At 39.0% G+C, this 18414-nt stretch overlaps 1 protein-coding gene across 1 annotated transcript; it reads right to left on the reverse strand.

The window, feature by feature from the left end:
- Window positions 1-399: 399 nt before the first annotated feature.
- adgrl4 (adhesion G protein-coupled receptor L4) lies at window positions 400-16703 on the reverse strand. Its single transcript, XM_071532626.1, has 16 exons — window positions 16632-16703; window positions 16016-16165; window positions 12124-12273; window positions 10926-11075; window positions 10490-10560; window positions 9521-9691; window positions 7834-8017; window positions 7568-7681; window positions 6458-6657; window positions 4802-4981; window positions 3480-3683; window positions 2717-2937; window positions 2425-2491; window positions 2161-2252; window positions 1545-1713; window positions 400-906 (listed from the first exon to the last, which is right to left on the reverse strand). The coding sequence occupies exons 1-16, from the start codon at window positions 16675-16677 to the stop codon at window positions 844-846; spliced, it is 2232 nt and encodes a 743-aa protein (XP_071388727.1). The 5' UTR covers window positions 16678-16703; the 3' UTR covers window positions 400-843.
- Between the last annotated feature and the right edge of the window lie 1711 nt (window positions 16704-18414).

An 18414-nucleotide genomic window follows, 5' to 3' on the forward strand; every position in this document is an offset into this window, starting at 1 on the left:
GACCCACTTATACAACATCCGTACAAACACCATCATCAGACGATACTAGGAGGGGGAGGCTTGCAGGTGGCTGTCCTTGAAGATATAAGCCTGGTTAGTCTGACCCTTGTCAGAGAACTGCACCATTCCCTTTGCTATGATGTACTTCTCTCCATGCAGCATGTATCATTAAAGAGAAGACTAAATCAAAGGACGGCGAACTTGTCTTTAATACAAAATTATTCATCATAACTCTTATCTCGTATGTTGCACACTAAAGTGTGTTAATGTTCCTAAGGAAGGGAGGGTGAAAGAATGCATTAAACAAGACAATTGATTTTGCACTTAAAAGAAGAGAGGAGCAAAGATATGTGCTGGTTGCCACACTCATTTTAATAATTTATAAATCAATTCCACACACAAGAAAGGATCAAACAAGCAGCGAGAAAACAGATTGCCTAGGAGATTTGGAATGTAATGCAGATAATTGCAAAGGAATTGAATTAAACTGAAAATATACAAAATGTTTAGTTTCCAGTATTACTTTGACAGGAACTTATTTTGAGAAATGTCCTGAATTCTGAAACAGTTGATGCAAGATTTATATGTGTAACCTGTACTGAAAAATCCTAAACAAAAAATAACCATAAAGATGATGTATAAAAAGGCAGCCTTTCAAAAAGAAAATAAGACATTTTGAAATTACTAGTGCTACATGTAATTGTTTATTTGACATCTGTACTTTATCATTCCTCCCACGGTGTTATTTGCTGTATTTTCCAATAATCAACATATGAGGCAAAGGTTATTGCAAAGCTGTAGACTATTGTACAACTGCAGGTGATTGGCTTTGGTTGTACTGGTTCATCTCAGGCATTCAAAACAACATGGCACATTTTTGAAAAGCCTGTAGTACTCCTCTTGAATCTGGAATGATACATAGGAGAAGGAAGAAGTTGGATGAGTACATATTATTATTGTTATTTCTAACATAACATAACGTAACGTAACGTAACGTAACGTAACGTAACGTAACGTAACGTAACGTAACGTAACATAACATGGCAATATCATATCATATCATATCATATCATATCATATCATATCATATAACATAAAATATAACATAAAATATAATATATGTTTCCTATTCAGTCTAGCATATTATTCAATTAATTTCTGAATAGAGGTGACCATTTCTCAAAACAGGTAACAGCCTAAAGGTTTGGAAAAGTGGACTTGTGACCAGAAGGTTACTAGTTTGAATCCCTAGAGTAGCTGGGAAAATGTGGGACTCAGGAATGCTTTCCAATCTGCCAACAACTACTGTTGAAGTGCTCTTGAGCAAAGCATTTAACCCCCATCGGCTGCAGTGGAGCTGCCAACATTAGAAGTTCTGCTGGGCAGCTTCCAAGTATGACTGTGGGTGCATCTCAGTAAAGCAGTGTGATGCTGAGAAAGTGCAGACATGCTCAGTACACCTTCCCTGGATAAATAAAGGATCGAAAATAATCAAAGGAAGGCCATCCAGCAATAATGAACCATCATGAGAATCGGGGTTTTACCTTTCTGGACAAGACACATAGGAAGATGAAGATGAACATCCCCTGGAAGGCGTTGGTGATGGTGAAGAGATAGGCAGTGAGCGTCGTCTCGTTCAGGATGTGCAGCACACCAAAGGTCCAGGTTGCCCCCAGGACGAAGAGCAGGGCCAGAGCGCCGCGGGCACAGGACCTGTGGTTATCAGGCTGACTTCAGTACAGTATGGGTGCATGCAAATAAACTATTTTTCTAAATCAACACAGGACTAATGGCAGATTTGATATTGCACGTAAAAAGTTGTAGCCGCACTCCCATAGCTCCCATAGATGCAGAATTCTTTATTGTCTTACAACATTAAAAAAGCAGCGATTTGACAGCAGCACTGTCTTCATCAGGGTTTGATTTAATGTTGTAAGAATAAAGTGGAGCTATGGGAGTGCAGCTACAACTTTTCACTTTGAATTTGTGTTCCTGTGGGCCAGCATCCCATTAATATTGGTGTCTCCAAAATTTGATATTGTACACATCCAGCTAATGACAACATGATACCATAATAATCAAACCGATATTGAACTTTAAATTTGGCTTTCAATATTCTGAATCTTCTGACCTACTCAACAACAGTACACATAATCATACCTGATGTTTTCATAGTGGCTGATTTCAGGCTTTTTCACAGCGGTATGGCGGTACACTTTGTAGATGATTACTCCAAAAGCCAGGAGATTAACCTGAGCGGGGACCGACCAAAACAAACATGACAAACAAACAAGATCAAATGAATCCTTCTCTTTGAAGCAATCCCTTTCTGATGAATTCAATTAATGTTTTAATACTCTTTTTTTCAGTACATGAAAAAAGGCACCTGCTTCAATCTCAACTGATCGGGGTTTCTGATCTTACCAGAATGATCAAACATGCAGGCCCAATGAAACTCCATATGAAGTTGTTTTCTGTGCTCAGCCAACACCTATAATACAAAGCATTATTTAACAAACACTTTCACTTTCACTGTGTCTTTTAAGATTTCCTTGTTGCAATAATTTCCTCCTCGCCTTCAAGGTTTAGTTTTTGACTTTATTTAATTGCACCTACAAATACACATAAGGTGTGCAGATACAATCCTTGATGCACAGTTTACTAAAGGAACTAAAGGAATATGCATCATAAACAAACTCAAATCTGTTGCACTTACACTTTATCAGTGCCGTAATACTTGAAGCCCAGTGTTGCTGAGATGGCCACCACCACCGCTGGGCTTCCGTAGCCGAAGATGTAAAAGTTACGGTGCAGGAAGCCTTTGTTGTAGATGACGCCAACCACTATTAAATACAGATGGATGCCCTCGATGCACATCCAGGCAAAGGCCGCAAGGAAGAAATAATGCAGCAGCCCCGCAATAACAGAGCAGAAAAGCTGCAAAAAAAACAGACAAAAAGGGGGGGGGGGGGAGAGAGAGAGAGAGAGAGAGGGGCACAATGTGTAAGATTATTATATTCCCATATGTAAGGATTACCATTTATACTCTCTATACTATACATATGTTTGTTTGTTTCATCTATGATGTGTTGGTAATGGTTTTAGCAGTTATGCTTTGGCAATATAAAAATGATCTTATAATGTCAAAAAAGCCACTTAAAATGAACTCAACTGAATTGTTGTTGAATTGAATGTGAGAGAGAGAGAGACAGAGAGAGAGAGAGAGAGAGAGAGAGAGAGAGAGAGTGCCATTTACATTTAACATTTACATTCCAGGCATTTAGCTGTGGCTCCTATCCAGATCAACAGACAGACTGATCACCTATGTAATCTTACAATAGCGGACAAGGGAGTGACTGGCTGTATAATTAAATGTGAAGGAAATTAACAAATACAACACACATACACACACACACACACACACACACACACCTGAACTTTTCCTTGTTTCACCGTGTTGAGGCGCAGCCAGAACTCACCTTATGGGTGTTCATGTTGATCCCGACCAGGAAGATGAACTCGGCCATGAAGAGGCTGCAGCACAGGTTCTTGTGGATGGTGGTTCTGGTGCTCTGGATCTCACTGAAGAACCAGAAGGTGAAGATGCACATGGACAGACAGATGAGGGAGATGATCATCCCCAGCTGGGTGATCCGGGTCAGAATGGTATAGTGGGCCACCAGCTGAGAGGCAAATGGAAATGGAGGTGTTTCATTCGCAGTTTCATCGTATGTTGAAGTTGTGATTTGCAGTGTTGCTGCTTGGAATCACTGGATGTAACACGGGCACACACTAGGGTTCGACCGATATTGGCCCGGTTTTCATGTGGTCCAGTGCTGATGTGATGGAAGTTCCTCACAGACCACAGATACAGAAAAGCTAACTCTTAATTTAAAGGTAGTAATATATCTCAGAGTTTCCCTGCCATTTGGGACGGGTCACCCAGCCTTAAAGAGCTGCTAACCCTTTAAGAATTTCATTAGTAGTTTCCAGTGGAGAGTTTTAGTGTCAGATGATGGTCAACATGCAGTTTGAGAGGCTTTTCCATTCTGACAAGAATAGAATTCAGGGTGGAAACACTTAATACTTGAAATTAAGATATTTATTAGATTTAATGATATTGAATAGCAGGACAAAAAATTCTCGACTATTGGCAGCTTCATTACAAAAATATCGGTATCAGCCTTCAAAAACCCATATTGGTGAAGCCGTAGTATACATACGCACAAGCATGCACACACACAAGCGCGCACGCACACACATACACACACACACACACACACACAAAATGGTGAGCTGTGAAATAGCCTGAGGTAACTAGGTTGCAGAGGCTGTGAATATTCATTATATTTCAATTATTCATTATATAACAAATATGTATGATCTATTAGCTCCTTCAGAAAAAAAGAAGAATTTATCACTTATTAAGAAGGTAAAATGTACACCGTGTGACCCCATCTGTGGTTCCTACTCACAAGTTGAAAACCACTGATATTACAGCCATTGATCTTGTTCATATTTTCAGAGTTGTCTTTGTGGAACAATTTCTATATTTTACATATTTTAACATGAGAAAATAGCATATTGAGTTACCTAACTCTCCTCATTTAAGGCTCAGTATTCTGTATCTGTTGGAAATTAAGTATTTTTCTAAATCAAAGTTGTCACCAAAAATAATAGTTGCACAATCCAGATGAGAGGTTCTACACTTGCAACAGTTTTTAAGCCCCAGTGAAAACAATGCCAAAAAGCAAGTATGTTTGCGGTGTTACAGTTGTATTTCTAATGTGTGGCGACTTACGTTGGCCCGTCCGGACGACATGAGGATAGCGAAGTGTGTGAGGTGGTTGCAGGAGCATGTGGTTGCGGTGCTGTTGACCTGAACTCTCTCACAGCCGTGAGTGGCCCAGTGGCCCTGCAGGCCGGCCGCCTCGTACTCCCAGAAGGCACACTTGGTCACATCAGCTGCCGTGTCTATGGGCTGTGGGGGATAGAGAGTGAGAAAGAAGTTGTTGAGACTGTGGATCTTATTTTTTGTATGACACACCGGCAACTGATCTTGCAGGTTTCATCAAAATAACTAAAAATAAATTACAATCCATCCAAACATTGAAGGCATCAGGTAAATTATACTTGAAAGCTTTTGTTAAAATATCTATAAAGGCACAACTGACACTTAAACTGTCATTTTCCAGACACAAAGTTCTAACAATTGCATGCTTGCAGTGTTGTGCATTGATTTTTCTCACTTTGTTGTCCCATTGTTAGAAAAATAAATGGGAACAATTAAAATGCTAAGATAATTATTACACATAGTATCGTTGATTGCCGCTCTAAAAAATAAATTAAATAAAAATAATCTATAACCAAGAAGACCATGAATTTGGATCCAAATGAACTCTTGGCCCCCTGAATGAGTCGTGATGCTGCTGCCCTTAAAAAGCTTTTTTTAGCAGGATTTTCACAGCTCAACATTAAGTCAGTGAGCCACATTCCCTCTACTAGACTGGAGCCTCAAGGGTCCAACAAAAATGATGCATTTTCATTTTCTCATGCATTATCATGATCTTAAATGAAAATACCAGAACATTAACTTTTAAGGTTATTTCCTCCATCATCTATGTATTCTGCATTATTCCTGGGCCATTTCTCACCGCTTTCTTGTTATGACTTCGGGCAAGATCCCTTTAATTGAGAGTTTACAGCAGAAATACAGGGAATAGAATCTGGACAACTCGGTGATGTCGTTATTGTAAACAATTTGACTGAAATAAAACTTTACACAGAGCACAAACTATCCTTCCCATGTGCATTTGTTTAAATTTTACTTTTCTGGGAACTCGATGACAGTTATCAAGTTATTGAATGATTCATCCAGGAATAAGGAAGCTATTTCTCAAGACAAAAGAGCAACGATGGCTCCAGACTGACAATGATATCTGTCAGCAGGATATGTGATGGATTTCTGATGAAGTTTGAAACTGAACAGGATCGTAAGAGAAGCTAATGCTTCTTTAAATAATACATATACTGACGATACAACATAAGAACACCAGGGAAGTGAAGAAAAAAACTTACACAGGTGTGCAGCAAAAGATTTCTATCATTACAAGCTATTAAGTCTCATATACAGTCCTAAAATATTACTTTTCTTAAATAAAGTGAAAAATTCTGCCTATGGGGTGAGATGATTCCAATTACCCACGATGCAGTTTTGCTTGTTTCAGGAAGTGTCAGTATCTTAAAATAAGGCAGAATAAGAAAGATCCACCAGCATCAAGACGATGTCACTTCATTCATGACAATTCTGCAAAACAAGTGGATTTGTCTCACCCCATTGGCAGATTTTTTATTGCTGAGCATCTGACTGAAGTAGCATACATTTTTAAGGTATACAGTAAGAGTGCAGGTGTGAAAAAACAATGTAGCCAGCCTCAGCACTCTGTATAATCTTTACCTCATTGTGTCTCAGAGTGAAGGTGACATGGTCAAGTTGGTAAACGTCAGCAGGTTTGACGGCTGCTGCTATGACTTGGGAGTTGACAGTGATTTCCCCTGTTCCTGCGTAGCGCGAGTAGTCGGTGACACCTGGGTCGCTGCTCGGCTTCAGGATGTCACCGATGCTGTCATATCGCACAAACACCACTGACACACTTCCTGATGGACAGAAAGTTAAAAAAAGATAGGAAGGAGTCTAACTTTTTTTTTTTTAATCAAACTTTTCCATCAGTTAACTCCAGCGGTTTTTGTTTTTTGTTTTTTTGTTTTTTTTTTGTTTATGGAAATATACTGTATACTTTATACCAGGGTTGGGACCATTCATGAACTGAATTGAGAATGTGTGGTCAATTCCAATTCAAGTGTTGGAATTGGAATTGGACTGTCACCCAGCTCTAAGGAAACAGAACTGGAACTGAATTGGAATGACAGTGAACATAATTGAATTCCATTAAATTCCATGCAATTCCGCTGCTAAGAGAGGTTGTACTGACTTGCTAAACATTATAAATCAAACATTATGAATCAAATAAAAGACAGTTAAACAAATCAAATACATTCAATCATAATATATGTATAACGATTACATGTTCTGCATCAAATACCACCTGAAAGGTCCCTTTAACATGTTATGATATTCAGTATTGATAATATACTGCATATCAGTATGTGTAATCTAAAATATGTGGTAAGAAAAAAACAAACAAAAAAAACAAAACATGGAATTTCACAGCATTTAATTGAATTAAATTCAACTTCCTGAAATTCCAATTCTGCTTCCTGTAGGTTTTTTCAAATTCCAATACCAATTCCTCCACTGAATTGGAATTGATGAGTTCATTCATTAATTGACTCCAACCCTGTTATATACTACAGTATATATTAGTCGTTGTCCCTCAGACCACACAGAACAAGAGGATATTTGTTACAGTAAGCTCAGTGTGGGAAAATGTACAAATTAATAAAAGTGTGCAGCTTGTCTGTGTGGTGAATGTTACATTAACAGATCATTGTGTGCATACACATTTTCCCACACTGACTGTAACTTACATATTTTAAAATATCTTACCATTCCTGCCCTCCTCTGGTCTAGATTTTGGAGTCAGACTTATATGATCTCCTCCCATGGAAACAGACAGCTTGGCTTTCGTCTGACGAACATCAAAGGTACAGAGTTTCAATTCTGTGGATGAGAGAAAAAATGATGGTAGGATATGAAAATGACAATTATCCAGAACGTCAATATCTGCACAATCAGAGACGGCAATGACTGGAATGACAATTTAATATAATTTGAGTGTCTGTAAGAGCTCTCTGTGTTAATGATTATCTCACCCATTTCGGTAGCTTTGATCTCAAGCTCGGTTGGAGTTTTGTAGCTGCTGGCCAAAGTCAGACTACTTTCTTCAACTGTATGCAGCAGTTTGGTGATGGTATTCTCCCTGCGCTCTTCTTTGATTCTGCTCCAAGCCACCAGTTCATCCTGCTCCACCAAGTTGTTTACTGCATTAACCAATTTCTGTTGAAAAGAAGATGACAATCTTTTGAAAAATAAATAGTATAATGCGCGTAGAAAAGTGTAATATAGGCCTATGTCATTACTTGTAAAGTAGGGTTAGACTGATAGATTGTTTGCCAATATTGGCCTTTTATTAAATATTGGATGGAGGTTCCTCTCTGACCACAGCTACATAAAAACAGTCTATAAGCCTGCAATGAAATTGCATTTTCTTTGTACTTTTTATTCATTCATTTAATGGTTCAGTAATGTTTTTCCAACGGCGCAGGGCCGAGGGCATCACACGGCAAATTCAGGTCAGTCAGTCAGTCAATCAGTCAGTCAGTCAACGCTTAGTGAGATGGCCTCTAGAGGGCATCTCTGACTAGATGGTGTTGAGTCTCTTGACAGAGGAAACAAATCGCACCGGTACGTCCATTGTATTAAAAAAACGATTAAAAACACGTCAAAGAGCCATGCCGTTGCTCTGGGCAGCATATTTCATCATCACAATGCATCGGGCCAGCCGACTTTTTCCTCAAACAACTTCAAGCCGGCTGTAAACACTTTGCGATCTCAGGAAAGTAGTTCCGTAGCACCGAAAATAGTCCCCGGCGTAATGAAGAATTTGTTCCCATTTGAATTTGATTTGGTAACAACTACAACAGTCTGACTTTTCGTGGTAACAGTTAGCGATTTTTAAATTTAAACTGTCTTTAAACCTTTTCAAGGTTTTTAGCTTACAATTGGAGCCAATGACTTCCGGGTTGACGGCTAAAAACGGTACGTGGGAAGTCAGAAAGTAACGGGAGTAGAGCAAACGCATTGTTGATTTTGTTATTTTCATAGGATTTGTTGACGGTAAGAAATGCATTAAAAAACACCGGCCTTATCCTTTAAAAACGGAAAACTCCACTCAACCGGGACACCGGGACACATTAAACAAACGCACAATCAAATGACAGACACACAGACAGTTTACTCTGAGCCGCGGAGCTGACAGGTTGTGTTGTGAACATGTCGACAAAGAAGAAACTAGATGTACTTTCCTATTTTCAACCCAATGTGAGTGATAAAAAACAATGTGTTCAAGTGAATTTAAGTTGTTTCTATGAAGTAGCTAGCTCCGTTATTAGCGAAGCTAGGCTACTGAATTTCTGCCGTTAATCCGTCAATAATTCTGTCCGTTTTCCATCAGTGTCCCATGATGGTTTAAATGCTGTTTCAGAGGCTTCAAATCAAAGTAGGCTATTCGTAATTTTTGGCATGGCAATGGAACAAATTAAAGATACTGACTATCAGTACAAAATATCATCTAGGCTATTGGTATCGGCCTTCAAAACCCCATATCAACAGAGCCCAATGGTATAGTACAGTATAATATTGTAGTGTTATATAATTTTGAGGAAAGAGCTGAAATGTGAATGTAAAAACTGAACTGGATGAATGGTGATTGATAATCACAGGTCAGAATGCCAAATGTTGTTTGATGTAGCCTAACTGAGAATGGTAAACAAAGCTTACAGTGAGAGTTGAGTTGATGACAGACGGTTCGTGCTTCTCCCTGACAGCCAACATCGATGTGGATCGACTCAAGGCCTCAACGTACGCGATCACCTCCACCGAGGTGAGCTCGCCCGATGTCCGCTTGGCGATCTCCCCCAGCAGACTCTGAGGCTCGGTGAGGTTGCTCATCTTCAAATGAAAGACAGAGTATTTAATGATCTCACATTCCTGCCCCAAGTGGAGTCTTTTTCTTATTCTTTTTTTACTTTTATTTAACCAGATATGTCACTCAATAATTTGTCAGCCTGATCTCTTGAGGAAGGGCACAAGGAGAAACACAAAAAATAAATAAATTAAGCAATAAGCAATTCAAAAGATATGTAACAGCATACACTAGTAGTCAAAAGTTTCTTTTTTTTGTTTTTACTATTTTTTCACATTTTAGAATAGTAGTAAAGACATCAAAACTATGAAATAACACAAATGATATATCTGATATTTTAGATTCTTTAATGTAGCTGCCCTTTGCCTTAACGGAAAAGCAAAGGCGTTGGAAAGAAATCCATACATAAGCATCAACTTCACTATTTATATTTGTCTAAAAAACGAATTTCAGTCATTTAAGCATAAGCCTTTAGATCAAAATGGCTTTAAGATAATGAAAAACATGGTACATTCAATCAGATGTGTCCTCTCCTCTCTAAAGAGGAGCAAGAGCCGCATTATGATGTGTTCTAAATAATATTGATGTAGAAAAAAAGGGAGTTATTAATCAAAGCAGAAGGGGACCTTAGTGTCCGACTGGTGTGCAGTCTGGCATTTTCTCTTTGTTTGATCCAGAATATGAAATGACAAAACTGTACCGTTATCACCATTGGCAACACAACTGTTTCATCTCATGTTTGACTCCACTCTCACCAACAGAGGGCAGTGTCATCATATCTATTTTCACCACATTTGGCTGAGTTACTGAAGAGGGGTACTCACATATTCAAGTGTTTTGTTGACAGTCTGTGTGATGCAGCCACTGTTGTCATGGCAGTATTTTTGGGGATGCTCTGGAAAACAACAATTACCAAAGGTGTGTCTTTGATTAGTGACTTGATCTTCATGGTTTCTCCAGAAAAAGGATGTTACAGTCATTCGCTGTCTGAATTCCACCAACACGCACAGCGCATAATATGTCACATCATTCTCTTTGTCATCAAGGCTGCTTGAAACATCAGAAAATTTAACATTGCACCATTTACCTGGTGCATTGCATCATAGGTTCTCCACAAATCTTTAAATTAGCTGGTGCCTGTCTGGTGTGTACATGTGTGTGTGTGATGTGAGTGTTTGTTGGAGAGAGAGAAAGTTAAAAAAGAAAAAGAATATGTGGGGGTATGTGTGTATGTATGCGCTCTTACACCCAGATACCCACCTTTACATCTTACACCATTCTCTGGATGAAAATGCTTAGCGCCTGAAGCCGGGATGTAATCGCGCTGGCAGGTGCAATAGAAAGATCCATTGGTATTATGGCAGTGTGAGTTCGGTCCACAGATCTGTCCTGTCTTACATTCATCAATATCTAAAAAAAGATGTGAATGAAGAGTTGAGTTCCAAAAAAGAGATATAAACACCATATGAAAAGAGTGACACCTACTCTTCCAAAATGATAATAAAATAAAAAAAATATTAATATTTTATGTATTGGTAGACATGACAGAAATACAGATTATTCAGTATGCTGCTCTGTTCAGAAAAATAAATTCAGTCGATGCTGTGGAAACAAACACCAAACTCCAAGACCATACTACACTTCAAACAACACAACAGGATCATGCCATGTCATACTGCCTATATGTATACAGATTGAGTGCTTCTAAAGGTGCTATGTGTATTTTAACATCAATGAATCATTACCACATTAATTAGTATTACTGTGAACAAATGAGACCACCGCTGAGAAGACTGGGAGCCTCTACCGGCCTCTACACTGCATTTTACTCTGTGTGCCACTGGGTCAGATTTAGTGGGAAATCTGCTGTATTGATTTACAGCAAAAAGGGAAATTGCTTTACAGCACAAATCAAAGATAAGGGCTGTTTGTTTCTTGTGGAGGTAGATGCTGGAAAGAGCGAAAGGCCGATGGAAAAATCATTTTCAATATGTTTACCCTCTTCAGTAAAGTGAAAGAGAAAACAAAGGCACACAGAGTGTTGCCAGGGGATAAGTAGCAACATCTTCTTTGTGACAGAAAGCAGTGGCGTTGATGGGAAATGTGGTCTTAATTTTGAGAAACACTAGCACTAACAATACTGGTGTGAGACAGAGGCTACCAGTCATCTCGAACATAGTCTCTCTTGTTTACCGTAATTGTAACAATGTATCACAATTAATTTTACAATGATATATTGATGTTTAAAAATGCAACATGTAGCACCTTTAAAGTGATATTTATAGTTTACTGTGTATTGTATGTCTATGTGAGGTCCTATTGTCTCGGTACCATGCGTGTCAGTATGTACTGTGTTACTATAGTAGCTGTCAATATGTTTCCGCATCAATGTCACTAAAACAAATCCCTGTACATTTATGATACTGGGTGAATAAAATGACTGTGACTCTGACATTACCAGTGCATTCAGTGCCATCGTTTGTCTGGAACTTGTCCGGTCCTGTGGATGTGTATCCAGAGACACATGTGCAGTAGTAGCTGCCCTGTGTGTTAGTGCAGTTCCCCTTGTCCCCGCAGATATTAGTCACATTCTGGCACTCGTTGTCGTCTGCGGTGAGAGGGGGATAGGAAGTAAACTGGGTTAGTTGCTTGCAAGACAATAATTCTCAAAATAGGCTTGAAATATTGTTGGCCTATTTGGAAAACCGGTTGGATGTGAGGTTGCATCGCTTGAGTCGGGTCTTGGCCCTTTGTCCAGTCTTGAGACCACATTTTCGAAATCTGATCACGTCTCAGGCTGAGTCCTGGTATGCGGTGATCTTTGTATTGTCTTGTGTATATATTTGTGTTTGGTCTTGTAATTCTACCTGAAAGTGACACTAATAATCTGAGAATTATGTGAAAATCATAAGACACACTTGCTATTGTTCCTTATATACTTTAGGTTCGACCGATATGGGTTTTTGAAGGCCAATAGCAATACTAATGTTTTTGGATTGAAGTTGCCGATAGCCGATATATAATGTCTTTTAATCTGACCATTTTCATGCCAAAAAATGACAAGTATTCAGTGTTTTCTCATCATTTTATTCCTGGCAGGGTGTAAAAGCCTCATTTAGCCGCATTTAGCTCATCATGGGACACTTAACCAGTCTAATGAATCTGTTTTGCAGAGTGACCCACCCCACCTATTCAATGGCAGGGAAACTCATTCACTGCTGCCTTTAAATGGATAATTAATATTGCAAAAAGAAACATGACTGAACAATTACAGGAAGGAAGATTCCACCCTTGGATACTCTTTAACTGTTAAATATAATCAATCTGTGATGTTCAGTGCATTCCAAGAGTTGCTCTGTGATGAAGTGTAGTGATTTACTTTTTGATTTCCTGCATTTCCCAAAATGCCTTTCAACCACCCCCAGAGAACGGGCCTGAACTTGTTGCATCCAGCTGTTCCTTTGAAGTGTAGGTGGAGAGCTCAATAGAGATAGCGATAGGAATAACAATAGCGGAGCAAGAGCAGGAGAGTGAGTTTTTCCCGTCAAGGAAAAGACAGAGTCGTGCCCCTTGCTCAAAACACAACATGTCTTGTGGCTGCACTGCATTATAGACTATTGAGGCTACAGTCAGGGGAGAAATTGGTATCTCTGCCTTTGATTCTGAGGGACTGACACTGAAACCTGATGTTTAGTTGAAAATTGTTCCTCTATTAAACTCTATTGTAGCTGCGGTGGAAATGTATCGATGTGATGTCACGTCATCTGCGTTTGGCAATTTATCCGCAGGGACAAGAAAAATACACCGCAAAACAACAAAATTATCAATATATTCTAGGACACTCCAAACAAAATTTGTTAACATCAACAACTGTCTCCCAAAGACAGAAACCAGAGAACCAGAACTCAAACATGTGATGTCATTAGCTGAAGCTGTGAAGTCTGGAGCTGCTCTATAGACAACAAATAGACAAAAAGTAGGATTTTGTAAACCAACAGATTGTTTTTTTGAGTTTTAACACTGAAATACAGTTTATTCTAGCCTAATGCTCACCATTAAGAACCAGACCGTTATCCCCAGAAAAATCCCCCTAGGTACAATCGCAGTCTCCTTTACCATCTATCCCAATTCATTCTCTATAGAGCAGCTACAGACATTACTGTATACCTGATGACATCACACGTTTCATCTGGTTTCTGTCTTTGGAAGAGGGCTGTGCATGTTCACACAAATATTGACTTGAACCGTTCTCAACAATGGGATTAATATTTAGGAATTCCTAACTTTTGAACTTGAACTTGATGAAGCTCAGTTGTGGTCTTATCTTGGACTTGATTACAGCCTTGGCTGGTTGCACCTTTCATGCCACATTTGAAACAGTTGAGCAGTTGTTTGTCTGTCGTTTGATTTCTAGAAACTCAAATTACTTTGAATATTTATTTTCCTGCCCGGGTTTACAAGGCACTAAGTTCAGAACAGTTTGCTGTGGATCCTGCTGTGTCACCGAATCATTTTAGAAACTGCTGCTCCAGCTTCTTTTTCAAACGCACCTTCCTCCACTGCATTTCTATGTGTGCTGGAAGTGACCTGGTAAGAATTTCCACTGTTCTGTTAATTTTTCTAGATATGATGGACGCATCACTCTTCCTCCCCCACTGTACCTTGTGCACAAAGGCTGTCCGAGAAGGGATATCCTTTTCTCTCACAATGGGATGTGACAATATTCAAAGGGGAAATAGCTCCATAACATTCCAGACCTTTGAACCGTCTTTGTTGCACAAACACAGCACCCACAGGTATTTCATAATGCACTTTGATGTCTTCTTTTTTCTCTTTGAGTATAAATAGCTCTGTGCTTTTGGAGCTCGCTGCTTGAAAAATTAAGAGTATATTAAAAACAATATTCCTGATGGATCAGTTTCAGTCTTAATCCGCCTTGTTCTTTGAATTGATTCTCTGGGCTGTCTCAGTTGCAATGAATATACAGGATTTTTTTTTTATAAGTAACTTTTTTCATAGCAGTTCAGTCCTAAAATGCAAAAGTGGTAATACAGCGTGAAATAATTTAAGACTCAGTCTTTCAATTTGAAGAATGATCACTTAATTTCATGAGTTTATGCATCAAATGAACTTAATTTACCTCAAATGAAGTTAATTATTGTCAAATATGCTGCCAAACAGGAATTCCATGAACCTGAAATTAATTGTGCCTTTTTTGTTTGGAAATCATTGACTGTGCTGTTTATATTACTCACATTTTGATTTACATTTTGCCCTTGAAATATGTAAACCCTGCCATGATTATGATCGGGTCAGGAAATAAGAAAGGTTCCAGGAATTCTGAGCAAAAGCAGCCCAGAAGCAAAACAAGAGTAACAATGCTGACTGAAAGGCAGAGCTGGCCATTAAAAATGTTAGTAACAGAGCTGTATAGTGGAGATAAAGATTTTTTTTTACATCACAATGTTTTCTCTGTGATTAACACTCTGAGTTGTGGAGCCAACTAGTTGTTAGTGAACAGAAAAATTGCAAGCTCCACACCACCACAGCTGGTCTTACAAAAACAAACCAAGTCCCAAAAAGGGAATGGTAGACAAGCAGACATAAAGTTTAGAACTTTTTTTTAGACAGATCTTAAAGTTAACCACATAAGGCCTGTGTGTTTTGGAAATGGCCAAATAAATTAATGAGCTGGGTGACATGAACCAGAGGCAAAGTGAGAGAGCAAAATATGTTTTCTTGCACATAAAAATAATACTTTCTTCCTTAGAATAAAGTGATCATAGGGTTTTTTTGACACTGTTGACAAGCAAGGTATTTAATCTACTTATAATTCTGCAGACTAAAAGATGCAGCAGCTGGCTTTACCACTGCTGAACAATGTTTGTGTTACACATAAAACAACATCTTAGCTTGAGCTAAATTAACATTTTGAGATATTATTAGACAAACACTTGCAGAGGAACAATGGACACTGATTTGTGTTGATCGAATAACTGTGGAGAATGTTTCTTTTGAAGTAATTTGATTTGAATACCTTGTTGTCTTGTGAACGGGCATTTGGAGTAGCTTTAACACATCGACTGCCTGAGTTATTTTTGAACTGCCTACATCCTAATTACTTTGCACTGCAGAGTAACAACCGTGTTCCCAAGGCTTATTGTTAAATGAGCCCACATGTTTGTCTGCTGTTGACGAGCGGTCAAAAACAATAACAATTTGTCAAAGGTTTCCTAAAATACAGTCCAAGCTTCTAAGGCACCCACACACCCGGCTGGCTGTGCTCTTGCATCACTGTAAATACTCTGTAATATATGGATGGCTTTGTGTGTTGAAGAAATTATATTCACCATTGCAAAATGTTGTTCCATCTCCTGTATATCCACGGTTACAGAAGCAGCCGTCGTTTGATCCATTCAGGGCCTTGCATGTTGCACGTGGATGGCATGAATCACAAATGTCAGAGAAGCTGCATGGGTCCATCAGACTGGAGAGCCATGCTGCGCGGACACAAGTACAAGACTCAATTAGAGTTAAGGTTAGTTTCACTTGTACCATGTGGTGGACACTTTCTCCAAAACACTTTGTAGTACATTTTTAGCACGGACGAGAACCTCAAACCCTGGCAGTGTTAGTAACATGCTCTACTCATTGAACTACACGGGGAATGGATCCCCTAACTGGGCCAGTGTTAGTGGCAAGATCCATTGAGCTACACATGACCAAGTTTAGAATACAGCGCATCTATAAATACAGAAGTCCTATTGTAAATCACAAATTATTACATTAATTATTTTGAAATTAAATCGTATACCAAGCACAACTGTTGAGCCTTCACATACCCAAAAAACCATCACAGTTGATCTTAAAACGCCTCAAAAGTACACACATGTACACCAATCTCCATATGAGAGTGCTGCCATGCTACAGCTACTGTCTGAGAGACTGACGGATAAGCTCACTTACCTGTCAAAAGTACAAGTTTCATTGGGGACTTGAGCAAAGACTCCATACTTGCGCTGGGTCAGGATTTTACTTTTAGCAGAGGCAGTGGGGGGCTGGCTGGTGACGTAGTCCGTTTCCTTGCATCAGTTTTCCTGTTTCCCTAATCCTGGCCCTTCCTGTCTTGATCTTTAATCAGCTTTCACAAACATGCAGCACCATCCCATTGCCAACCACTCCAACACACAGCACCCGACACGCTTACAGCGCAGTGTCTCTGTGTTTGGCTCCGTATTACGTCAAATAGAGCAGTTTTAGTAGAGTTAATTTTGTTCATTTTATGTAGTGTTGTTGACGTTGTGACTCCAGTGGCCATTTTGAATGCCCCCGTGCCATTGTTCTCAGCCGAACACGTACAGTAGGCTATGTAAACACAGGCCAAAACAACACCGACTGACTTCACTGAAGGACGACCCCCTCCCTTCCTCAAAGACTGTACACAAATTCGCACACATTCCAGCACTGTGTGTCTTTCACTTACATTTTAGCATTCTCCAAGCAGAGGCTTCAATATTTATAATCCCTCTAGGCAATTTTCTCAGCTCTATCAAACTGAAATATACAAGCTGTATGCAAGCTCACATTGTGCTACTTGTCTGTCTTTTGATAAGATTCTATCAAGGAGACTATTATGAATGACTGAATGGAGTGATGATGAGTCAAGGTGTACACTGCCTTGTCTCATTGTCAGGCCATATACAGTATGCATGCAAATTAAAGCATCACACATTGTTTTAGTGTAAACAAAACAGAGTGAAAGAAATTGTTTCATAGATACAGCTCTAGTCTATTCTCATCGATGGCTGAATTTCATTTAGATTCGGTGATTATTACTTTTTGCATGAGTGTAGAATGCAGCGTATATTAGTTCATTTTGTCTCCTTTTATGTTTTCCCCCACATCTGGCAAGAATGAAATTCATTACTTTAGCACGAAACGCTTTCCTGTCAAGTGTTTCACTTCATGTTCTTGTAGATATTACACACATTGCCTCCAAAACAGTGGCATACTGAATAGACCATGTGCCGTTTATAAAGCTGTTGAGATATTGTGCAATTTGCTATTGTTCACATTTCTATGCAAAAGCAATGCCTTAAAAATGATAGTGTATTTCTATCAGCATGGTTGAAATAATAGTTGTGATGTATAAAAATGGCAACACAAACAGAAAGATAAGGCCCTTTGTGTTGTAATTGTATACTGAGTGTGTCTTTGAAGATAAGCAATAAAACAACACAGATAGTGATTTTATTTTTGGTTGTTTGACACCAGTCATGGAGTAACGACCCCATTCCCTATGTGGGAAATGAGCATGGCTGACTGCTGTTTAGACTGGCAAAGTTCTCACTGACTCACACACACACAAAGTTACAACTTATATAGTGGCACATATTATCAATGTTTCAAGTCCTTGAATTCACCTTCACTAACCGCTACTGCCAACAATTTTAAATACAGATATTCACGATTTCGTGTTTATCCATGCCTGTGAATATCAATACTCAGAATTGTTGTTTTACGATTGAATTTAATTGGCAGTGGCAGTTAGGAAACAGGTGAATTCAAAGACTTGCAATGGTGACAATAGCTAAAAAAGAGAAGTAGCCATTCAGGTGTAACTGAGGTCTTTTCAAGCTGTCTTCTACTTTTTGGCACACAAACACATTCATTGATGAATAGTTTCACTTGGAAGATAAGTTCTTTGTTGACTGTATTGCAATCTGTGGAGGCGGTTTGAATTGCTTAG

The sequence above is a fragment of the Centroberyx affinis genome, unplaced genomic scaffold (assembly GCF_046629955.1).
Source record: "Centroberyx affinis isolate AG114_WGS23_722 - 3 ecotype Tasmania unplaced genomic scaffold, CSIRO-AGI_Caff_v1 ptg002225l_1, whole genome shotgun sequence".
NCBI classification, from domain to species: domain Eukaryota; kingdom Metazoa; phylum Chordata; class Actinopteri; order Beryciformes; family Berycidae; genus Centroberyx; species Centroberyx affinis.